We start from the raw sequence: 27,081 nt of genomic DNA on the forward strand, positions 1-27,081 counted from the left end.
ATTTTTTTCTAAATGCCTTCACATATTAAGCTGAATTTTAGTAATTGAGTCTGCTATGATGAGTTACAGATCGAGTTTATGTTTGGTTCCGCTCTATTGATTTTGCTAAAATTACAGGCTTTGGACTTTGAAATTTCATGAAAAAAGCAGTCATAAAGACTTTTACTACACCTTCACATATTGAGCTTATTTTTAGTATGTGAGTCTGCTATGATGAGTTACAGATGGAGTTTATGTTTGGTTCCACTCTGCTGATTTTTGCCGAAACAATGGGCTTTAGACTTTGAACATTTTGTGAAAATAACAGTTATACAGACTTTTTTTCTAAATACCTTTACATATTGAGCTGAATTTTAGTATGTGAGTCTACTATGATGAGTTACAGTTAACTTGAATTAGAAAGGCAGTGTATTATAAAATGAATAAACACATAAATATTTGTTTCTGAAAATATTTAAAGGCGAAAATAAATATGAAAATAGCATATTTTTGGCAGGTGAGCAATTCAGGCTTATGATCCTCAAGTTTTAAGTTATAAGTTTTAAGTGAAATGAAAATAAGAAATATTGAATGAATTTTCTGTATAAAGTTTCCTTCAAATTTTATATGAGTAAAAAAAAAATTTTTAATGGTGTTTTATAAAAAACTGTTCTCTTTAATTAGTCTTCATGAAACAAAACCAATCATAGATATAAAATTTTAAACTTCTTTGATTTTAAGTATTGATATGAACATTGAGAGTGTTCTGATGGATAAAAGTCAACCAAAATATTGGAGATTGAACAAATTTTGATAATGTAAGTGGGTACCCAACACTCTGACTGAAACAAATTTGGGTCATTTAATTTTCATAAAATTTTGACCAAATATTTACTTTGATTGATTGTTGGTTGCTTAACATCCAGTGGCAAATATTTCATGCATGTTCAGGACGATATTTACTTTGACAAAAAATATAAAATTTCAAGAAATTTGAACCACACAATTTATAGAAATAATTTCACTGGATATATAGGAGTTTGACAAACACTAATTTTGATCATTGATAAATTTTATTACTAATAGTATGTGATTAAAACTTTCAGCTGATTTTTAAAGAGTTATCTCCCTTAGGTGTTCTGTACCCCCTTAAATGTGAATTGAATTGATGTATATGAACTTAAACTATTTTTTCAGATCTTGATCATGTATCTGGTATAGACAAAAAAGTATCTGTGGGTAATTTGTCTACAATTGCAGTATTAGCTTCCAATCAAGATGTGCCTTTAACTAGTTTTACTTTGGAATTACAACATAGTCTACAAGCTATAGGTTAGTGAAATGTTCTATGGAATGACAACATAATCTACAAGCTATTGGTAACTTAGAACAACTTTTAATTACAAGCTAAAGATCAAATAATTTTATCACAAACTAATGTACTCTTATAGGTTTTATAACAAGTAAGAATTGGATATCGCATGACGTCAACTTCAGTAAATTAATTTCATTATAATAATAAACTAGCCTTTGGTGAGTTTATTATCATTGAAATTGAATAACAAGACTTGATATTAAGAGATATCCAATTCTTATGAGTTGTTAAACCTATTTCTCTTATGGTAAAAATGATCTTTTTGTAAAAATGATAATTCTGTGAAACACTGTTCTTGTCTTTGGTGTCTAAACAGTTTGATGCCAATAAGTCATGTTCCAGTGTCAAAAATTAGAATAAAAAATGTTCAAGTTTTTTGTACGCTTCAGAATGGAATCAAATTTGACAAAAAGAATATTTTCAGTCGAAATATATGAGTGTTTTGTACATTTTTGAAGAAGTCACAAATCTCTGTTGTCAGGGGTGAAAAGTAATCCTTTGTCATCCTTGAAAGTCATAATTGACCAATCAAATAGCCAACAAAATGTTGCAATTTTGTAACATTTTTAGGATATGCCAACTGAATCAATGCACTTTTATCACCTATTCTTAACACACTCAGTTCAATGTGATACAAGAAATATCTGTTCATGTTGGAAGCAGATAACAGGCCACAACCATTAGAGATAGAAAGTTTTCACATACTTACAAATATGAATAAATGAAGATGTGGTAGATACCAAAAGACAAAAAAAATTAAAAAAGACATCTAGAGGTCAACAAAGATTTCAAAAATAGACAGGTGTTTATACAATTAGTTTTTGTACCTATTTTTGGAGGCTTTAAAGAAAATAAATGAACAAATAAGAATGTACATCAGATATTTCTCAATCAATTTTAAATTACCCTGTATGTCCCTACCGTAGGCAAAGGGGTCATTAAGTTTTATCCTTGACTGTCTATCTGTCCGTCCTTCCATCTTTCCATCCGTCCCATTTTCATTTCCGCACTCTAACTTAAATTTGCCTCATACAAATTTTATAAAACTCGTACACAATGCTAAGACCCACAACAAGCAGACGGAGTTAAAATTTGGGCAGCGAGTCATTTACTGTTCTAGAGTTATGCCTTTTCAACTTGCAAAGCTTGAGCAGGGACATTTGTGTCCTCAGACACATTCTTCTTTTATTGGTATTGAAATCTAACAAAATGAAGTAAAAGACAAACTTCCATGTTGAAGTGCAAACACACAGCAATCAGACAATCTTCTATGTTTTAGTGCAAACACACAACAATCAGACAAACTTTTTTTGTACCAGTGCTATTATAATTGTTACAATTGTATTTTTTAAGAGAAGATTGATTTCAATATGTACTAAAGAAAAAGACTTAATGCAATTATATTTAACCATATGAAAATTCTGCAATATTAAATTTACAAGCTCAACTTTTTAGAAAAGAAAGGATCTCAAGCCTGCTATCTTTTCTTTTCTAAACTAAAGATGTTGCTCTGTAGGCACTTGCTTTGCTCCAGTTAATAAAACTAAAAAAATGAAATTGTTGAACAAACAAAAAGTGTTAGTAAACATTTATGAGAAATAAATGAATTTCTGATGTCTCATACATAGATAACTACTGTTAACATATTTAACAATTATCTTTAAAATTATATAAGATAGAGAGATACTGTAAACCACAAAAAAAAATCAGCAAGATAACATATCATATAACAGTAAACAATAAAAATTATAAGGAAATCAAGAGTGCAAAAAGTCAACATTACCAAAACTGTTGATCGACTCCTTACATGAGTTATTGTCCTTGCATTTTTGGCATTTTGTCTGCTTTTAAAACTTTAATAGATAAAGAGAAATATTAACAACAAAATCTACCAGTAAGATAAGACCTACCATACTAATAAATCAAACCTGACAGAATTGTTAATAGACCCCTACTTGAAGTTTTTGCCCTTAAATGACAATTTTGCTGATTTTTAGCATTTTTTGGCAATTATTTGTAAAACTATAATAAAAGAACAGAAACTGTTAGCATTTGTGAATGATAAAAAAATAAAAATCCGTAAATAATGTTAAAGTAAGGAGATATTTGTGTTGGTGTGATTTTCAATATGACAACTATCCACCAGAGACCAAAGGGCATAGACGTAACAACTATAGGACATTGGCCTTCAACAATGACCAAAACACATACCGTATAGCAAGCTATAAAAAATCCCTGCATGACAAAAATTGAAACAATTCAAAATAATGACATATTTATGCTAGAAACAATAAACTAAACACAAATTTGGCAGACAGCAACAGACAAAAACTACTGAACTACAGGCTCCTGATATGGACAGGCACATCAAGAATATGTCAGAGTTAAACATGTTTATGAGTGCTCCACCTAAGCTTGAAAAATATAAGTCAAAATAACCAATATTATTATTTGACATCTTGAAGGAGTTATTGCCATTGATTTACAAATTTTGACAATTTTTTGCTTTTTATACGCCCGTTTTCGGGACGTATTATGGTATACCGTTGACCGTCTGTCCGTCAGTCTGTCTGTCCGTCCGTCTGTTGTCAACATGTCGTACATTAACTCAAAACAGCTTTAACCAGTATGCATGAAACTTTGGTGAATTGTTTATATCTATTGATGTGAGCTCCCTTTCGTTTTTTATAAATTTTAGATTTACCGTTTTCGAGTTTTGGGGTTTTATTCATTACTAAAGAGGCAATTTTCCTGTTTTCCGACAATAATTCAAGAATGCTTTCACCAACTTGCAAGAAATTTTGATCAATTATTTATATCTATTGACATAAGCTCCCTTTCGATTCTTATAAATTTTAGATTTTACGTTTCCGAGTTACAGGGTTTTATTCATGAAAAAAGGGATTATTGTGTAATTTTCTGAAAATGTCGATATTTTCAGTCTGTTCTGATCCTGTTCTTTCAATATTTGAAAAAAAACTATCCTATGCTTTAAAAGAAAAAAAACATTTATTATTAATTGCAGGTCTTACAACAAGATTAACCAGTGATATTGTCAAACAAAACTTAGGAACTGGTGCATTTGACAGGTAAATCTCAGGAATTATTTCAGATATGTAATTATAGTATTAATTGAGAGGCCGAAAGTGTCATATGATAAGTCATTACTGTTAATAACATGACATTTCATGTTTATTGAAGAGCCTAAAAACAGCTATTATTTGTAAACATTTCATTTATATTTATAGGTTTCATAACGAGTGAGAATGGGATATCCCTTTATATCAACTCGAGTTATTTAATTTCAATATAATAATAAACTAGCCTTCCGTGAGTTTATTATTACAATTTGAATTAAATAACGAGAGTTGATATCAAGCAATATTTAATTCTCACAAGTTGTTTAATCTATTTCTCTTATGGTCAACACTCTCATTATGTTAAATAAAAAATTCTGCGAATTGTTCATCTAGTCTTTTGCACATGACAGTATGACGTCATATGTCCTTTTCCGGTGTCAAACTTTAACATCAGACATTTTAAGACTTTTTGTACGCTTCAGAATGTAATAAAATTTGACAAAAAGAAGATTGTCGGGTGAAAAGTGTGAGTGCTTTGTATATTATTGAAGAAATCACTGATGTCCGTTGCCATGGACGAAATGTACTTCATCTTAACCTTTGAAAGGCATTAATGACCTAAAGAATAGCCAATGGAAATGCTGTGATATCGTCTTATGATGCTGGATAAGCCAATCAAAGTAATGCAGCTTTTCGTATCACTTTTTCGTATCACACTCCGTACAGTGTGATAGGAGAAATATCTATTCATGCAAGAAATAGATAAAAGGCCACAACCATAAGAGAATTAGCACAACATGATACGGAAGTTCTCAATTCACAGGTTTATAATAAAAAAATTACTGATTTACTCTTATGCATGAAGGAAGAGAACAACTTGCAAAAACTAAATCATTCAAGTTTCTGTTTTAATACAAATATCATATGTTTCATATTATTCAATACCAATTTTTAGATACAAAAATTATCCTTATTTTACAGTATAAATGAGTTCCGACTATTCAACTGGCTTGGTCAACAAGAGGACATGAACATAATAACATTATATCAGTGTGACTATAGCATGACAAGATGGACCAAACATTGTATCAGACAAGCTGACTGTATATTAATTGTAGGTCTGGCCAAAAATGACCCTGCAGTAGGGGAGGTAAATATTGACATAGATATGCATATTATAAAACCACTATCATTATATTATAGTTTATCCCCAGTCCCCAACTCATATATTGCATTCACTATATCTGTCCATCTGTTGTCAGTTTGTCACAAAATCTTTTGTCCTCAGTTGTGACATGAGATATAGAAATAAGAAGACATGGTATGACTGTCAATGAGACAACTTTCCATCAGAGACCAAATAACATAGAAGTTACTAACTATAGGTCACCATACATCCTTCAACAATGAGCAGAACCCATTCCACATAGCAAGCTACAAAAAGCCCCGACATGACAAATGAAAAATAATAAAACAAGAAAACTAACATCTTGAGTTATGGTATGTAAAAATTAATAAACCAAAAACAAATATGATATACAGCAACAAACAACAACCTTTGAATTACAGGCTTCTGACTTGGGACAGCCACATACAGAATGTGTCATGGTTGAACATGACTGTAGACACTCAATGGTCCCCTTAACCTGGGACAGTGGTGTAACAGCACAACATAAGGACAAACTATGAAAATGGGTTGAAAAAGGCTTGACTCATTTGATTGTAACAAAACACACAAAAAATACTTACAAAAAGACTTAGTAAGACGTAAGTACTGATCTGAGAGTACCGCAGTTACTGTAAGCTAGTTCAAAGCCAATAACAACTAATAGAAAAATCATGTTGTCAAGACTGAAATATCATTCAGTAAACTTCCAATGGATTTAGTGTAAAGACTTCATAAACAGTCCGAGAAAACATGATCTTGTTCAATGACAACATATAAGTATCAACTGAATGTATGACAGTAAATGATCATAGATATATAGCAATAATAATTAGTAGTGTATTAATTTATTGATAACAAAATCAATGTTTGTACCGATAAAAATAATATTCAAAGATCTTAATACAGTGTTGAATCGATGACCTTTTAGAAAAAAAATATTTAAAGGATTGATAAGTTCAACGAATTTTAGTGGCTTTATAAATAATATTGTCATGAAAATTAGGATGTGATTTAAGTTTTCTATAAGTATAACCAAACTTTCAAACCAATTCTTTGTATCTATGAAAAAGAATTTTAGTAAAGGTTTTAAGTAATTTGTGGTAATGAAATCCCTGACTTAATAATTTACCAGTGATACATAGATTAGGTTTATTGAAATTTATGATATCACTACTAACACTGGCATAGTTATCAAGTTGGGATATATAAACATCATAAAATGGGGCCAAAGACACATCACCTTCCAAAAAATCAACAGCTTTAATCAGCTCATATCAACTACAGTAAGTATCTTTAGCATATTTAGCTTTTTCACAACAGAAGAAGGCTTTATATTAATTGCAGCAAATGGATTTCAACTCAGATTTTTCAAACAACCATTTAATTAAAAAGGAAAACTTTTGTTTGATAACATTGTGTTGAAGTGTAGTGTAGAGAGTTGAAAATTAAGAGTCTTCAACTGAATTAAAAGAAACACCGAAAGCAAGTAATGTAAAACATCCAAAGAATTTTGTATACTCCTAAAATAGACAATTCCATTATTTTCATAGGCTTTATTACAAAAGTTGATAATAATTTCTTTGATAGTAGTTAAGGAACTAGTTAAAAGCTCTAAAAGTTAGTTTTAGAACATTATCTAGAGGCTGAGATGAAATGATATTTAACAGTTTTTTGTGTAGATTCAGTAACCAATACATTCTAGGTACCTTCAAATGTTTAGGAGAGGCCTTAAGCTGAAGTTTTGTAATGATATGATTGTTTACTATTTGACTCTACAGAGTGCATGGACCTGAATGTAGAAGAGTACTTATTATATCTGTCTGTTTGCCTATACAGTAGTGTCCGGTAATTCCGTCCGTCCGGTAAACCTGCCCTCTCCCATTTACTTCCGTTATTGTCATTTCTGTGAATATTTCGTCTGCTATTTTATTCATAGGAGCTGTACTTATCATCACTGCATGTCAAATTTTAAAGAAAAATCCTTTATTACGAAAATATCTAGTGATATATATAATACAGTTGCTAAAGCTAACAATATTCATAGTATTGCTTACAAAACTCGTTTCTGACTTGAATTTTTTTTTTTTTGGATTGTCTGGAATCCCTTTATAAGTGTTCTATAAATAGATCACCTTTTTCTTCCATAAATATGTGATAAACTGGCCCTCCATACATATTTACTGCACATGGGCAGATTTACCGGACAAACACATTTCCGATAAAATCACAGATGACCCACTTGTTTTGTTGATTTTCAAAATTTATTTCAGATATTTTTGGAAAATGAGATAAACTACTCAAAGTTGATTTGTCAGTGAATCGATTTATATTAAATATGATACTATTTGTATATAATTAAGCAGAAATACATACGATCAAAGCCTTATGTGGGCGGATTTACCGGACTCCATCATACTTTGAACTTTTCAATATGTTGAAAGAACTTTTAAACTTTCCGTTACACATTTCTCCAAGATTTCAAAACAGAATGACTTCATATAAGTCAGTAGCTTGGCATTGATGAGTTGTAATGTCTGTACACTTTTCAAATCAGAAGCCTACTTATTGTTTTCCTGTACTTTGAATTATGAGTGGGGTATGATTTGCACAACAATATAGGCATTCTTGTTTGTTTTATGCTAATTTTTTTGCACGGATCAACAAACTTCTTGTTGTTGTTTTATTAAACATAATGACCTTCATAACAAATAAGTTACTCTAAATAATAGTATTTCTCAAACTAATTGTCCACTCATTCCTTAGTACTTTGATAAGAGTACTGCATGTAGCTTATAAATACTGGAGGAAATATATTATCAAAAAACATTAGATATTGAAATTTACATTCTAAGCTGAGATTTATAATTCCATACAAATTTTAAATATGATGTATCTTCTAAACTAACTTGGTGATCAGGAACTGATCATATTATAGACTGAAGTGATCTTTCTACATGGGAGGTAATTTATTTCTGTCAATGTCTTTCTGATGATGTAGAAAGCACCTTGATTAATATTGATAATTACTGCTTACAGGTAGAGCAACAGATGGAGAACATAGCAGTTAGAGCTCAGAAAGAGTTGGTTTTGTTACATGATGAGGATGCAGAATCACCTAAAGGGACCATAGAATGGTTAAATGCTAGGGGCTGGTGCTCCTCACATCATCATATCAGATGTCCTAAAAGGGTTCTGAAAAAACAATCTGAAATTAGAGTGGTAGGAATATAACCTTGTTTATTTATTTAATTTATCACTTTTGTAACTTAAATACCAGGTATAGGATGTGCAAATAGAAGCTTCTTTTGTAGGCAAATTTTACAAGTAAGTTATTAAATGAAATGTAATATTTGAGCTCAATAAGACAAGAATTAAAATATGGATTAAAAAGACATACGCTTTAACTGCTTTTGCTTCCTTGTCATTATTGAATCAAATCTACCTTAAGTCAGAGGGGGGATGTGGTATATTGTAATAAAATTTCTTTCAAACTGTTACACTTGATTTTATTCTTGATTACACATTATTTACCAGTATATCCCACAGACATATAAAAGTCTTGTTTGTTAGGAGTTTTCATCCAGTCATGGTTGTGATGAAGACTGAATAGTCTTCATATGTAAGCAATTCCTAAGATGAAAAATCAACACAATAAGGTCTTAAACTAAAATGGAAAAAAACTATAAAAATAACATAATAAATCAGTTGTAAATCTTCTCAGTGCATGACATTTATTTTTTGACTTGTTCAGATAAAGTTATACACAATGTTCTTACAGGTTGAAAGTTATGAGAAGGTTTATCAAACAAAGCCTGACAGATTGTCAGATTTTTCACGTCTTGCAAGATTTTTGACGGGGACATCTGTTGGCTTAGTATTAGGTGGTGGAGGAGCAAGGTAAGATAAAAGATTCTAATTTGAGTTTGATCTTGGATGTCTTCCATAAGTGTGATAATCTATCTTTTCCAATTTTATAATAAATAACAGAAATTAAGGAAAAGATTGTTCTATCTGAACCTTTCCACCTGCTCTTTACCAAACCAACTCCAATTTAGAAATTCAATCACAATTTAGGTAGTATGTTTGAACAGATACAAATTATAATCAGACTACTTGTGAATTCATTTGTTTTACTCTACTGTGAACTTGAAGTAAAACTTGACTGTTAGATTCTTAAAAATTAGCCAACATGACACCAAAGCATTTCCTTACCAACACATAGCTAGATCAAGACAGTGTGAAAAAGTAAGAAGATTTCATGGGAGGAGGCATTCAAAAGCCATATTTCAAAGAAATACAGACAACTTTGGTTTTGTTAGGGTTTCCAATGGTAGTAAGATTGGTCCTTTTTCATTTTCAATTTGTTGAATGTAGCATAAGTGATAAACTTCTCAAAAACTGAATTAATATAGATTCTACCACTGCACTGAGTGTGATACGATATTTACTCACTCGAGACAGTTAAATTTTCAAATTTAAAATGCGAGGCTCGGAGAGCATCTTTAATATTTAAAATTTAACTGTCGAGAGTGGAGAAATATCATATTGCACGAGATTTGGTGGTTTAATCAGTTTTTCTAATGATTTTTAGACGATGTGTGATCCTTTTTTTAGAATGATCTGCAAAAAGATGTGTTTTTTCTATGTAACGTCATCAGGCATGGTCACCTTTTTTTTTGTGACGTCACAATGGGAAATTCAGAGGAAAGCAAGAAAATCTGACATCATAATTGAATTTTGACCAATGAAGAACTGAGATTAAACAAACCACAGGTTGATTAGATAAAAATAATCAACAGGTCAAGAGAAGGATAAATTGGCTAAGAATTAGAGAAATGTATTTACACATGTGAAGCTGGACATAGTTTTAAAGTTATGAATAATCATTTAAATGATCCTCATGAAATTTATTTAAAGAATTTTTAGTTTGTGTCTGATGTCTGCAGATCTATAGGTATATTATAAAATGATAAACAAAATTTAACATTTCAGAGGTCTTTCACACATAGGAATTGTAAAGGCCTTACTTGAGGCAGAAGTTCCAATAGATATGGTAGGGGGAACCAGTATGGGCTCTTTCGTAGGTGCTGTATGGTGTGAAGATAGAAATATAACCAGATTTACACAGAGGTGTAGAGAATGGTCCATGGTTGGTATAATATTAAGTCAAACTACAGTGGATAATCATGTGTTTTTGCCATGCACAGAATGCAAAGGACTTCATCAAAATAGGATTTGAGTTTTATTTTTTAGTTCAATAATAAATTTGTTGTAATTTGGCTTAAAAATAAGTGCTTTTGCATATTCATTATAACTCAAATTTATCTATGTATTTCACCTCCTCTTTGGCAATGTAAGATGAAATCAAATGAAGTGATTTTCAGATCTAAATTAGTATATATTGATTCATTCATGAAGTATATCAGTATTAGAAAGTGAAACAGAAAGATTGATTGATTGATTGGTGTTTAACACCACTCTCAGCACTATTGACTATTTTGTGGTGGTCAGTCTTTATTGTTGGGGGAAGTCTGAGTGCCCCAAGAGAACCACTGACCTTTTGCAGGAAAACTGACACTCCTAGTCAATTAAGATTAGAGTTGAGGACACCTGCCATGTTGGGTATTGGAACTCACAATCTCAGTGTTTACAGGCTAATGATTCAGTAGTTGGACTACATAGACAACTCACCCATGAGACCCCTATAAAAATTATTTGCAGTATGTTAAAGAAATTTTCTATACTGGGTACCTGTTACAAATATATAGATTTTTGACTCCATGAAACAATTGTTATTTTGCAGGACATGACTTCAATATGGCAGAAAGTATTAGATCTGACTTATCCTGTTACATCAATGTTTACAGGTATATATTGATATAGAGAAATGCTAAACAATATACCTTTAAGTTTGCATCTTTTGTTTTTAAGATAAGGTCAAGTAAAACTTTAAAAAAGTATAGAAAGAAACAGATTAAAAATTCTTGATAAAATGTCTGAACAGATAAATGCTCTAAAAAAAATTAGCTTTTCACATGTTAAGTAAAAGATTTTACATGATTAAGTACTAAAGTACTGGGAAAAAGATGATGTGATTTGGGACCAAATTGGTTCTTAAAATAAATGTACTCTCTGATTCTACAGTTTACGGAATAATATTTTTGATCTTTAAAGTTTAATAAAATATTTTTATTTTTATGCCCCTGCTGCAAGGTGAAGGGGCATTAAGTGTTACCCTTGACCGTCCTTCCGTCCGTCCCATTTTTAGCTCACCGTGACCAGAAGGGCCCCATGTGAGCTTATGCCATCACTTGGCGTCCGTCGTCTGTCGTCGTAAACTATTTCAAAAATCTTCTCCTCTGAAACTACTGGGCCAAATACCTTCAAACTTTAACTAAATGTTCCTTAGGGTATCTAGTTTATAAATTGTATCCGAAGTTTTGATCCATCGACAAACATGGCCACCATGGCTAAAAATAGAACATAAGGGTCAAATGCAGTTTTTGTCTTATATCTTAAAAACTAAAGCTTTTAGAGCAAATCTGACATGGGGTAAATTTGTTCAATTGGTCAAGATCTATCAGCCCTGTAATTTTCAGACGAATCGAACAACCCATTGTTGTGTTGCTGCTACTAAATTGGTAGTTTTAAGGAAATTTTGAAGTTTTTTGTTATCTTGAATATTATTATAGATAGATATAAACTGTAAACAGCAATAATGTTCAGCAAAGTAAGATCTACAAAAAAGTTAATAAGACCATAATTGTCAATTGACCCCTTAAGGAGTTATTGCCCTTTAAAGAAAATTTTACACAATTTGTTTATCAAGTTTGCTTACATTTAAAAATCTTCTACTCTGAAACTACTGGGCCAATTACCTTCAAACTTAAATAAATGTTCCTTAGGGTATCTTGTTTATAATATGTATCTGAAGTTTTGATCCATTGACAAACATGGCCGCCATGGCTAAAAATAGAACATAAGGATCAAATGCAGTTTTTGGCTTATATCTCAAAAACTAAAGCTTTTAGAGCAAATCTGACATGGGGTAAAATTGTTCAATTGGTCAAGATCTATCGGCCCTGAAATTATAAGACAAATCGAACAACCCTTTTGTTGGGTTTCTGCCACCAAATTGGTAGTTTTAACAAAATTTTGCAGTTTTTTGTTATTATCTTGAATATTATTATAGATAGATATAAACTGTAAGCTGCAATAATGTTCAGCAAAGTAAGATCTACAAAAAAGTTAATCTGACCAAAATTGCCAATTGACCCCTTAAGGAGTTATTGCCCTTTAAAGACAATTTTACACAATTTGTTCATCAAGTTTGCTAACATTTAAAAATCTTCTCCTCTGAAATACAGGTGAGCGATTCAGGCTCTTGAGAGCCTCTTGTTTGATTGAAAAGCAAGCTTGATGGAGGGCGTTCATGTCCTCAGACACATTCTTCTTTTATTCTATAAAGATTTTCTTTTTATTAGTTATGCAGTCTTTTGAAATGATACAAATTAAGTCAAACAACCAAGCGATGCATGAACTTGATCATTTGACACTTACGTCCTAAAATATAATATACAGCATAACAGCACAATAATTGCCAAAATAAATTATTACACAGAAGGTCTTTTTGTTACTGATCTTCTTGCTGATAACAGCTTAAATGATCATTAAATGAATTCTTCTTTTTGACTAAAATCTGTCAGTTTTCCCTCACAGTTATAAAGTGTCATCTATCAACAGCTATTATATATTTTTCTAGAAACTTTAAGTTTTTTTTTGTATTTTTATAAAATATTTTGTTGTTTGTTGAAAACTTACAAATTAGATATGAAGTATTTTATGCTATATGTATGCAATATCTCTTACAGGTGAAGACAATTTATTGCTGATAATTTACTGGTTTTGCTCTGAATTATGTAAAGAATTAATAATGAAATAGATTTTAAAAATATATATGTACTGTCCTTTTCTTTAGGTAAATCGTTTAATGTGACATTAGAGAAAACCTTCAAAGACCGACAAATAGAAGATTTATGGATTCCATACTTCTGTATAACTACTGATATTACAAGTTCTTCAATGAGAATACATACTCATGGTAAGATTAACCCTTTGTATTCATATGTACCAGAATGTATCTTTATAGCAATTAGCCTATAGGTATGAATGATTCTTTATGAATTATTTGCAACTTTCTATATTTTTCTATAAAGAAGTATCTTTTGATATTGTAAATAACTTTCCTGTGGCTTTTTCCCCTACATATACATTGGACATTATATTCTACCAGATGTGTGACTTTTTTGTTGCATATATCAAATTTGTTGACATTTTTTTCGTTTACTTTCCACTCTAACTTTGATTTTAGTCCCTCAGTGTAATATAGAGAGGAGGACAAAGAAATGTTTGTAAGTGCTCTCACAGCAACATTTCTTGTTAAATTTCTTTAAAATTTTTGTGCAAGGTTTGTATTAGCAATGAATGAGTGTCAAAATTATTCTGAAAGATTAGTTTCATTGAGATATGATATTTGAAATTTTGAAAGCTTTATATTTTGACAATATCTCATTTCAGTTTCAAAATAGTTGCCAATTGAAAACTTTTATATGGAGTTGTGGCCATAGGAAAGTTACAAGGGAAATGTCTTAAAAGTACTCTCTTGTCATAAGTCATTGAAATATGAATCATGTTGAAAATTGTCTTGTATGTGCTTTCACACCTTCAGTTCCCAAAGGATTTTACATTACGGTACTGTATTTATTATAGATTAATTTGAATGCATTTATTCATTAAATATGTTTTAAGATATGATTATATACATAAGAAGAGTGTGTACTTGGTATAGATCACATTCTGAATACAACTCATGATCACTTGAGTTTGTATTATTATTTAATCCTTGTCAAGTTTGTATAATGATAAATTTAGTGTGTGTTTAACAGATCTTAATAAACTTTTTACTCTGTGGATAGAATTTGCATTTTGATTTTTTGTTTCTAAAATGTTGATTAAGGAGAAAACTAACGGCCTGATCTATGTACAAAACAATAAACGAAAAACAAATATGATATATAGCAACAAACAATAACCACTGAATTACAGGCTCCTGACTTGGGACAGGCACATACAGAATGTGGTTGGGTTAAACATGTTTGCTGGCGCCATACCCTCCCCCTAACCTGGCACAGTGGTGTAATAAAAATCAGCTGAAAAGGACTTTACTCATCAGATCGATACAAAGTACATAAAAACCCCAACAAAAACAGAAAAGACACAAAGTACAGATTCACAGTTACTGACAGCTAGTTCAAAGTCATTAACAACTAATAAAAAATCTTGTGTCTAAGACATATATATCAATCAGTACACATCCAACATCCAATTGATTAAGTGTAAAGACGTCATTATAGTCCATTTTTCATCTATCATGTGTCTAAGACTAATATATCAATTGCTACATATCAAACATGGATGAAATGTAAAGACATCATTAATAACCCATTTTTCACCCACCTTAATCAATGAAGTTTATAACAATTTTACAACCGATTAAATGTTCTTTTGTTTGTTTTGGCATATTCAGATGTGTTGTTCTAGAGTTGTATGACTTCAATATTTGAAATAAGGTTTTAGGGCATGCTTTTCATGTTTTTCATGGCATAGCTGTTTTACTGAATTTTTAAAACAAAGTACTTGGACAGTCTTTTATACATTTCATTTTGCCATTATTTTAAACTTTTTCACACATTTCTGACATAGAATATCTATTTCTTTTAAACAGAAAATCCATAGCAATTTGTCCCAGCCAGTATTTCACTGTATGGGTATATGCTACTTTAAAATTTCCAAATTCAGACAGGATGTTTTTGTTTTAAGATCAGATTAACACGTATTATAATTGCTACATTTTAGGCAGTTTGTGGCGATATGTGAGAGCCAGTATGTCACTGTCTGGATATTTGCCACCATTGTGTGATCCTATAGATGCCCATTACTTACTGGATGGAGGCTATGTCAACAACTTGCCTGGTTTGTTATATCTTTATTTAATAGATGAAATATTAACAGACCTTTTATTCTGTTATCAGCAAGCACATTAAAGAATTTCTTAAAAACTCTGTCATATTTACAAGAAATATTTCCATTTTAAAGCATATGAACATTGTCCAGTTTTGGTAACCACGACAAGTTCATCAACTATTCCCTCGAATGTTTGCGAATTCTTAACCTAGACTTCAACTTAAGTTAGAAGTGTTTTTCTGTTTTAAAGCAAAAAATTACTGTAATATAGATTTAGAAAAGAGCTTTGGGATAAATTCCATTGAGAATACTCCCAACTAAAACAAAAAAAAAGTCATTTATAACCTTTTTCAAAGAAGATAGAGAATATAGTTTTTGCCTTTGTATTGTGAATAATTTTATCATCAATTTTGTTCTTTATTAAACAGCTGATGTTATGAAACAATTAGGAGCCAACTCTATATTTGCTGTAGATGTTGGTAGTCGAGATTCTACAGAGTCTTATAACTATGGAGATAAAATCTCTGGTTTCTGGTTACTGGCTAACAAATGGAGTCCATGGTCAGAAACAGTTAAGGTATATAATTTGACTAGTTGATTTTACAATCATTATTTTCACTATAAAAGTTTTTATGTTTTTTAAAGCCATAAATAGATCCAATGAAGAAATCAATTGATTGCTAGGGATCCTTTATATTTTTGCAGATTTCTTTCGGAATTTGACCACAACATTATTGCTTTATTGAAATCTTGATATCAATATCTCTAAAAGATATGACACCCCTGTGCTTACTGGATTGTATAGTAAACCATGGCAATACTAAATGTAACATTGATATTGATTAGATGACAGTGGAAAGTGTTCGCTTAATTTCCTATCAACATAACTTAGCTTCATCTTGATTTCCTCCAAAAATAATAGAACTTTATAAAAACCAATAAATATTCCACAAAGATTGATTTTTTTTTTTACATTAAAACTGGTGCAGTGGAAATTATTGGTTACTGTGGATACAAAGTTTCATGGATTGAGGTGACCTTGCATATTCGTGGATATTTGATTGTGTGATTTTAAAGATTAATACGTACATTCCTATAGAAAATTTGTAATTTGTTGAATTTAAAAAAGAAATATATGAATGAATGAATGATCTTTATTCTCATAAACCAAATACATAGTTACCGAGAAGATATTACAATAATAACAGATATTAAATATAGCATGTGTGAAATACAAATTAATATGATAAATATTTACACAAAAGATAAATAAACATATAGTTGTTTTTAACCAGGAGGATAGACTTTCACAGAGATAGATTTGATAAATCTACATAGTTTCTCAAGCTCAACAATATTTTGGGTTGAACATACTTGTTTGAATTTAATAACATTTATATTTTTATTACAATATTGTGGTAAGTATTTGCTTCTTTCATCTTTCAAAAAATTACATGACATGATATAATGGTATTCATCACCAATGTCAGCTGAGTCGCAAAAGTGACACAATCTTACAGATCTTGGAATGTTGCGCCACCTTCCCGTCTCAATGGGCAAATGGTTATTCCCACATCTTAATTTACATAAGGTTATTAATAAATTAAATGGTAGTACTGATAAATAGTGCTCAAATATAAAAACATTTTTGTACAATCTATAACACAGCCCCTTGGGCGAATTGTTCATTTCTGTTGACCATTCTTGAATGATCTGATCTCTTAATCTTTGCTGAACACTTAATACGACCCAACGTTTCTGAAATAAGTTGTGACTTTGCCATATATTTGACATTCCACAGTGATCAAAAATTTTCTTTATATATGATACCCATTTACTATCATAACCATAGTTATTGAGATTTACATATAACAGCTTATATAATAAACATAATATTTTTCTCTCTTTTCCTTCTTGTAAGCGACACCAGAAACTAATCATACGTGACTTGACGGTAACTGAAATAGGGTATCTTCCCAATTCCCCATAGATCATAAAATTGGGGGTTGAATTTTTTAACCGTAATATATGCTTGCAAAAACGCAAATGAACTCTCTCAAATATATCTTAATTTTAGAATCCCTATATCTCACACCCATATGTTAGTATAGGAACAATAGCCTTATCAAACATATCTAGTTGGCACTCGATTGACAAGTTATTTAATCTGGATTTTTTTATTACAGCATACATTGCTTTAATCGCCTGGTCATGTAGATATTTTCTGGTGGAAAGAAATGAGCCACTTCTAGAAAATATGTTACCAAGATATTTATAGCTACTGACTATCTCAAATTCATTTCCATCTATATTAAATGTCAAGTTTCGGTGTGTTCTACCTTTTGAAAATATCATAATTTTCGTTTTATTTATATTAATTTTCAATTTCCATTGTTTACAATACTCTGAAAACTTATCTAACATACATTGTAAATCATGGCTAGATTCAGCAAGTAGTATTGTATCATCTGCATACAATAACAGAAAAATTTTAAAATATACAAAAAGTTCGTTTTCAATGTCTTGTGTACCCTGTACCCTGTACCAACAAAATCAACGAAAAATGGTATCCCATTGATAGTAATGAATCCACAGTTATATTTTTTAACATTTTTAGATCCTTTTCTTTAACGTCAAACAAAATTATAATAGGTCAACTATTCTATTTTTTGGAGCATGGCTTGACTGTATTTTGTTGTGTTGAATTGATTTTAGAAAATATGTCATTTAACAGCCAATGTATGACAGAAAGTCACAGGACAAAAAAATAAGGACAAAAAGTCACTATTAGTTTTGAGATTATTTTTCTTTAAAGAAACACTTATTATTAAAAAGAAGTGTATTTTTCTTGAATTAAAGTTATACATAAAGCATCTTTGTAAACAAAATTTATACTAAAAAAATCAATAATGTTAAAATAGTTGTTAAGAAAACAATTTGTCAAAGTGGCTTGGTACTTAAATGGCTTCATTGTGCCAAAAAATATGAAATTTGATAAATCTTCATTTATCAAGGCTTATTAATAATTTCATTAACTGTTAAATGAATATATGTAATAAAAAGAAATTATTTCATGAACTTTCTCTTATATGTTCAAACAGTTATAAACAAATTGTTTGTGACTTTTTGTCCTATTGAATTTGTGAGACTTTCTGTCCTGTGACTTGTACTGTATTTCTCTGTCTGCTTACTTTGACAGCACTGTGGTATTTAAGATGTATTTTTTTTCTTGTAAAGGTACCTGATATGGCAGAAATCCAGTCTCGCTTAGCCTATGTATCATGTGTACGTCAGTTGGACCATGTTAAAAACAGTGACTATTGTGAATATATAAGGCCACCAATAGATAAATATGCCACACTGCAGTTTGGAAGCTTTGATGAAATAGCTGTAAGATATTATTCATAGAGATATGTGACAAAATAACATGGTTTAAATACAATTGGGAAGTTTAGCTAACAAAAAAAATATGAGTTGAGAACAAAATTATAAGGTTTTAACAACTCAAATACACAAATAAAAACAGAAAATGTAATTGTATCTACTGTATTTTAATGTCCCAACTCTTTTGCATTGCTAAAAAATAAATTTTAGAATTTATTGTGTTTGTCTTATAGGGAAAAAAAGACAAAACGTATTAGAAATTTTTATGAAGAACATGATATAATTATGTTTTAAACCACTGCTGTGGCGGTAGGGGCATTAAGTGTTACCCTTGTCCGTCCATCTGTATGTATATCCCAAAATTAGTTTCTGTTCTCTAACTTAATGTTGCCTCAACCAAATGTTACAAAAATCTTATACAAAATGCTATTACCACAAAACACAGATTAAGTTCAAATTTGGGTTGCATCACTTTTACTGTTCTAGAGTTATGTCCCTTTATAAATGGAAAAATTGCTGAATTTTTCGTTTTCGTTCTCTAACTTTAGTTTGCCTTAACCAAATGTTATGAAACTTATACACAATACTTATTACCACAAAACTCCAATCCAGTTGGAATTGGGTGGCGTCAGTTTTAAAGTTCTTTAGTTATGTCCCTTTATAACATGAAATCCAATAGAGGGGAGGGGTGTCATCTGACAGTGTGTCCCATGGACACATTTTCCATTTATTTGAATATATAAATAAAGAATATGAAATAATTTGATTAATCCAAACAATCTTATATAATATACAACAGAAATAACAAATAAATGCTATTTATTTAATGAAAAATATTTATAAATAAGAGGAGAAGTATAGAATTGTATTTTACCGACAAATAACACTCAATAACCCCAAAAGTCTAGAAGTTGAGGTATTTATTTCTCCTTTTTTTTTCTTTTTTTTTTTTGTGGCATAAAAATTTTGCTTATTTACACTGTAAAATAGTAGTAGAGAGTGTGAAAACTACTGATATAGATATTCATAAAACATTATCTAAGACCAAATTGTTTTTTACTTTTAGGAGATTGGAATCTGTGTTTATTATATCATTAAGTAATTATAATAAGAATTAAAATGGTAATTTTTCTTTATTTTCCTGTCATTTCAATGAAATCTTTAGGCATTTCTATTTTCCCAATGTTTTCCTATTTTGTCAAATGAGATCACTTGCTAACCCTTATTCTTATTATTATTTCCACCTGAATCTTATTAAAAATCTATTTTCTCAGAACATTGGAATTAATAATCATTTTAAATGGTGTATTATCTTTCTTATTTTTATCATCTTTTTGAAATAAAAAAAATCCAAAAATTATTTTTTTGAATTAATAAAATAAACAATAATTAAAGTTTGTCTTTAAAATTATTATCAGTAATTAAAATGTTTATGTAGTTAATCATAAGTTATCTTTTTACCTGACCAGGTGGTCACTAGGTGTCAAAATTGGAAAGTCTTCAAGGAATACACCAAATTTACCTGTATGATTAATAGAACTTAATCCCCATACAAAAGGTGTTAAGAAAAGATGCCACTTCCATGGACTTTGTATATTGCAATTTCCCATTTAAGAAAATGGTCCTAAGACATTATATATATTGTCATTACACAAAGCAATAAAACTATTGTTTTATAAAATCCTGTCTTTTGTTCTTTTTGAAAAATGTTGACGCTGTTTATTGTGAATATTGGATGTCTCATCTGATGAGGAGGAAGTGTGAAGATTTAGGGGGTGTTATATAAAGAAACTTATGCACCTTACTGGTCATATTCAAATGCATCTTGAAGTACGTCAAGTCAACAAGTAATAATCCAGTAAAGATCAAAGAGAAAATTAAGGTAGGTGTTTTTATATTTAATTAATTTTAAGAAGGCTACAATAAATTAATAAAGAAGATTAAGTTTAAAGATTAATTTATTGTGGCCAAACTGTTAAGTCTTACATATGATAGATACAATGTTTGTGTGGTAAACTATCAGAAAGTTACAGGACCAAAAAGTCACAAAATTGATAGGACAAAAAGTTAAAGTTTACGATTGTTTAGATATAAAAGAGAACATTTTTTGAAAAATTGTATTTCTTAGTATTGGTAAATGCATATTAATAAAAATTTAATCATACAAATTATATATTTCTTGGCAGTATGAAGCCAGTGAACTAAGAAGCCAACTCGACAGCCTCTTTTCACTACAATTGTTTGATTATTATTAAATTTTGCCAAAAAATTAATTTTCAAAGTTATTTTATATATCAAAGTCAAAGAAAAATACATTAATGATTTTGAAAATAAGTGTTTTGTTTATCAAAGTAAACATTATCTCAAAACTTAATCATGACCTTTTGATCTGTGACTTTCTGTCCTACATTCAAATGTACATGGTAAACAGAATTATTCTCATAGTAAACAGAATAAAGTAACATTTTGAAGATGTTTCACACTGGGTTTATTTCTATTTTATCTTTAGCTGTGATATAATAAAGCATTGAATATATTCATTTTGCCTGATTGACAATATTATTGTATAGCCCAATACAAAAACTCCAATTCTAAGCCATGTAAAATTGACCATAGAATTTAAGATATTTTCTTTATGCAATGACTAAAAATGCACTACTTTTATGAAATTTTGGTACAACAAATGAGGGTGTCGCTTAACTTCCCTTGAGATCATTTAAGGACAACAACAAAATTAAGAGATGGTAATTTTTTGTTTATTTGAACTTGAACTAATACATACGAAATAATGCTTATCAAATTGGTCCCAGATTTCAGTTATTTTGTATGTAACTTAGTTTTTCCTAAATTATTATTTTTGCTGTTGATATTGTGATTTTTGTTGCTTTAAGGTTTAACGGCAAGGGTTTGAATTTGCACATTACTTAGATAAGATAGAAAATGTAAATTTAACATGTGACTTAAAGAGTATACAAAAAGTTTTCCTGGTCAGGGTTAAGGTGCCATGAGTGTTACTGAATTGACCACTTCAATGAGGTTTTATTAGTTTGTGAGGATTCTTTTTGATATCTGTTATTAACATGTAATGTAGATCTATAAATAACTTTCAATCACAACTGCAGAAAAACACAAACAGTAGTTGAATAACAATAGATTTAATTAATAAGAATAAAATTAAAATTTATAAGAATGTTTTGTTTTTTTTAAGAATTGTTCTGTAAGCACTATAAATTAATGAAATAGATTTTGTTAATGTGAGTGATCGAATTTATATGCCTGTTTGGAAAAGTACAAGTTAAGGAACTGGAAATTTTCTTGTTGATAGCAATGGGTTGTAATATACTGAACTTTCAACTTATATATACAAAAAATGAAACCAATTCATTTAGATTGTTTATCTATGTGTATATTTATCATGTCGTAAACAAGGATTTGTAAAGTAAAAAAGTATAAATAAGAATGTTTTCTTAGTAGTATATAGAATGTGAAAAACAAATTTGCCTTATAACAGTATCCAAATCAAAAACACATTACTGTATGAGTATGGTTCCCAAAGATGTCACCGATTTGAGAATTTACATTTGTACCTGTTTGCATTTAAATAAATTGAAAATTTTCATTTTATTTGTATGTGCGTTAAACTTGAAATCATGATAAATATTCGATATTTCAGATATGTCAATAACTCTTTGTAAAAATTAAAAATAAAAATAAAAAAATGAGCCTTAAAGAAGGTTTAATAACAGTATTCAGAATGAAATTATGGGAAATTTATTTCTGTTTTATTATTAATGAAGATGACCTACTTGATGATCTATGTATGTATTGACTGGTCTGTTCAATTGTTTCTTTCTGCATTCTTCTGTCCACACCATCAAAGATTCTTAATTACATAATGGCATAGTAAAATTCTCATTTCATTTCATGATCCATATGATATTTTTTGTTTCTCATTGCATTATGAAACAAGAAGATATGCATCATCTTGTACCCACAACCCATCCTAAACCACAGACTACATTTCTTTGAATTTTCTTTCAAAATGCTATTGAGCATCTTCTGTTTTCTTATTTAGTTCATTTTTTATTAATGGATGTTGTCAAATCTGCATAAGGGGGTAAGGTATCTATATCCACAACTCCACCTTGTATCCTCACCTCCTCCTTGTATCCACAACTCCCCCTTGTATTTAAAACTCTTTCTTGTATCCACAACTCCTCATCTTATCCACAGTTCTAAACCACTGATCGGATTTAATCAAATTTCCACAGAATCTTATTTAAAAAGTACTATCTAGCACCTCCTGTTTTATTTATTATCTTTGATATTTTTGGGAATTCACATAAAAAATTGATTGCTTTATTTTTGCAAATTGAGGAGCATGGAATATCTTTGAGCTCTGTTGACAGTATTTGTTGTTCAGCTTTGTATTGTAAAATTGCATAAACAACCATGGAAAAAGATATGTTTGCTAAAGTCTTTGATACAATTACAAATAAGTTCAACGTCAGTCTTAAAAAGCTGAACTTCAGTACAAATATCTGATTTTAATGAAGAAACACTGATCAGATTTTTCAAATAAAGTAAAAGTTCTTGATATGCAATGTATATTTATATAGAAGGTTGAACCATATGTCTATGCTCTGAATCTGCATAGCAGTTGTTTAGACACATAAAATAATAGATATAAGACCTGGGGTAATTTTAAGTGTATAAGTAGAATATCTTTTAATCAGTTATGGTTTATATGTTTAACAAGCAGATAAATTATATTTCATATTTTTATTTAAGTATTTGTAATTTCGTCACGTACCACATCACATTAATTCAATGTTAATTTTACCTCGATTCATTGTTTAATTAAAATGAAAATTTACTGAGATTTGGCAAATTCACTGTACAATAATATTTTTTTAGAAGTGCTCAATAATATTTTTAGATTTTTATAATAAGACAGTATCATATAATTATATTTGATATAAAAATTGTACATTTTGTGATATTTGATGTCTTGTAAGGTAAAGAATGGAGAACATCCAGCATTGTTTTACATTTTTGGAAAGTTTGGTACAATAATCTCTATGTCATCGATCTGAAATGGGATGTAGTCTTCTTCTCTATAACATGCCAATCTAAAAGCATACAGTCAAATAGTTCATGGAATAATTAAGTTATTTACCTGTTATTTAGACTGTTAATAACACTGACCATTTATATTGAACATGGATTTTCGAACTGAGATAAAATACTTAATTCTCACTTATTGTAAAAACTTAATACTGTCTTTCATTTAGCTTCCTATGAAGTAAGTTATTTTTCAAGCATACATCTTATTCTCATTTAAATTTAAAGACCATGTGTTTTTGTTAATCAGTGAATTAGTGTTGTCTCCCTTTGCCAATGCTAAGTAGACTGGTGAAAAAATTTAAATATGGGGGAATGCAGATCAATTTGTAAAAAAAATATATTTTAAAGTTTTTTTACGTAAGGTAAACTATAATTCAGAGACCTTCAGTTGACAGGCTTTTTATAGATCCATTTCTGTTGAGAAATATATTACCCATAATAAAGTTTGTAAATTATTTCTGTGCTCAAAGTAAAAGTACCGGCTGTCCATTAGTGTGTTTGTCCATCTGGCTTGTAAGCACTGTCATGCATAAAAATTTTGCCAGATTTTTATGAAATTCATATCAGAGATTTATATTAGCAAGTCTCAGACATTTTCAAAAATAAGTGGTGATCAACTATTTTTGATCCAGTCATGCTAGATTTTTGTGATCACTCCGGATCTTTTTTGATCTCCTTTGATCTACGCTACATAAAATTGTTCTGTAAATTATGTCTCAAAAATGAATGATTGAGGATTAGAAAGATGCATTTTTTGCAAAGATATCAAAGTTAAAACGAAATACCAAAATTGGTATAAAAGATGGAAACAAGGTCTATTTTACTTGTAAAATGAGTGTTATATTTATCTGATATTAGTCAATAACTTATGTTGATTAAAGTTACAATTATCATAAATTTGATTGAAACAATACACAAAATTGCAGATCTCTAACCTGGACATTTTCTGCAATTTTTTGGGGTTATTTCCCATTATATTGCCATTTACCCAACAGTGTAAGGTATTTGTACATGTATATTTGAATACAGGAAAAAAAATCTCAATGAAAAATGAACTCCAATTAAAATTGAAATAAGTTATTTTTTGTTGTTTTTGAAAAAGGGCATTTTCAAATCCTGGCTTTCTGGAAATTATTAGGTCAATAAAATAATATACTACACCTCCCTTTGAAGATTTCTAGTTCCAATCATGTCAAAATTAAAAAAAAGAAAGAATGTCAGAATGTTCTCCTTTCTGATTTTTTCCAACAAAAGTTTTTGAAAAGGGTACAGATTGCAAAATGTGGACTTTTCTACAAATGTATTAGTAATAGCTTCTACAAAACAGTCAGATTACTTAGATTAAAATACACCAAAATAAGAACTGTTTAATGAAGTCCCCACATCATGAATTTGAGTGCCTTATAGTAATAGCCTTTACTGTATGTCTGTTACTGGTAAATTTTTTTAAGATTCTGATTTCGCACAGTTGTTGTGCATATTATTTTTTTGTAAATTTATGGAGGATTTATTTTTTTTTTAATCTATAAAAAAATCTCTTGAAGTATAAGGATGACTGGAATGCAATTTTGTACAGTTGTTGTGCTTTTAAATTGGGATAAACATTTTATTTTATTGTTTGTGTAAATTGGAAAAAAAAATTGCAAATTGACCACAAAAATAAGTTAACTTTCATAGGGTTCTGAATTCAACAAAATTTAATATCTTTTTAGAACATGATATCATGAATTCAATTTTAATGTAAAAAAAATATCCATCTGGTGTTGAAAAATGTTAAGTCTACACACATTTTCATATTGTGTTGGTCATCATATTCAAAATTGAATGGTTTTAAGATAAATACATTAGAACTTGAATAATAGAAAATATTTATCTCATGCTTTACTTGTTACAAGAAATCCCTGAAAATTGATAACCAATTTTTGATTTGTTTGCATCAGTTTTACCTGTAAGTTATTTGCTACTGTGCCTCACACATCAGCTTTCTAATTTGAACAGTTTTCAACAATCCTAGGGTATAAATCACAGATATTATACTCTGATTCAAGGGGTGTGTGTTATAATGAATTAACCTTATCTGTTTTTCCATTTGACCATTCATCCCTTCATTACTTTCTTTATATGTTACTATTTTCTGTGTTATGGAGTTATTAGATAAATATTGAATCTTTAATGATGAGTTTTACTGTATTAGCAATTTTTTCTTTCTGTGTGATTGGTAGTCACTTCCTGTTTTTGTTTTATACAGCATGGAATTTCCCCCCACACTTTTCATGGCCTGTTTAGAAAAGATTTACTCCATACTTCTTGTGAAAGTTTTTATGCCCCTGCTGTAGTATAGGGCATTAAGGTTTACCCTTGTTTGTCTGTATGTCCCAAAATTGGTTTCTGTTCTCTAAATAAAGTCTGCCTCAACCAAATGTTATGAAACTTATTCACAATGCTTATTACCACAAAACATAGATCAAGTTCAAATTAAGTGGCATCACTTTTACCATTCTGGAGTTATATCCATTTATAACGTTATATGCAAGCGGGTGCATCATCAGTGTCCCATGGACACATTCTCCATTTATAGGCTATTAATTTGAAAAGTTTAATTTATAGAGAGAAGCTGTAAACAGCAAGATACAAGCTACAAATAATAATATTTTTTTCTTTCAAAGTTTGTTTCCACAACCAACACAGTTTTTCATAGAACCTGAATTTTGTCCGATATTCCTTTTAAGCAATGATCAGTACATATTCCTTTTCAGCAATGATAAATGCATCAGTTATAGAAATAGAGCATTGACATGTAACACTACTGTTTACAAATAGGGTTTCTTATGGACAAGAAATCCTACAGTATTCAATTTTATAAGAATATCATATGTGTTCAGGACCCCTCTTTCCAAGATGGAAACTATTATGGCCCCGCATAGCCCTATAGTTTTCACTTTGTC

General features: G+C 29.8%; 1 protein-coding gene across 1 annotated transcript in view; it reads left to right on the plus strand.

Annotated features, from left to right (window-relative positions):
• Positions 1 to 27,081, plus strand: part of LOC127698446 (patatin-like phospholipase domain-containing protein 7) — a 105,177-nt gene that overhangs the window by 43,804 nt on the left and 34,292 nt on the right. Inside the window, exons 19-29 of the mRNA XM_052201899.1 lie at positions 1,177 to 1,311; positions 4,380 to 4,443; positions 5,416 to 5,584; positions 8,639 to 8,821; positions 9,381 to 9,499; positions 10,595 to 10,751; positions 11,406 to 11,469; positions 13,581 to 13,703; positions 15,518 to 15,634; positions 16,054 to 16,202; positions 18,863 to 19,015. Of these exons, the coding sequence (XP_052057859.1) occupies positions 1,177 to 1,311; positions 4,380 to 4,443; positions 5,416 to 5,584; positions 8,639 to 8,821; positions 9,381 to 9,499; positions 10,595 to 10,751; positions 11,406 to 11,469; positions 13,581 to 13,703; positions 15,518 to 15,634; positions 16,054 to 16,202; positions 18,863 to 19,015 (1,433 nt within the window). The remainder of the gene's footprint in view (positions 1 to 1,176; positions 1,312 to 4,379; positions 4,444 to 5,415; positions 5,585 to 8,638; positions 8,822 to 9,380; positions 9,500 to 10,594; positions 10,752 to 11,405; positions 11,470 to 13,580; positions 13,704 to 15,517; positions 15,635 to 16,053; positions 16,203 to 18,862; positions 19,016 to 27,081) is intronic.

The sequence above is a fragment of the Mytilus californianus genome, unplaced genomic scaffold (genome assembly GCF_021869535.1).
Source record: "Mytilus californianus isolate M0D057914Y unplaced genomic scaffold, xbMytCali1.0.p SCAF_4, whole genome shotgun sequence".
Lineage (NCBI taxonomy): Eukaryota > Metazoa > Mollusca > Bivalvia > Mytilida > Mytilidae > Mytilus > Mytilus californianus.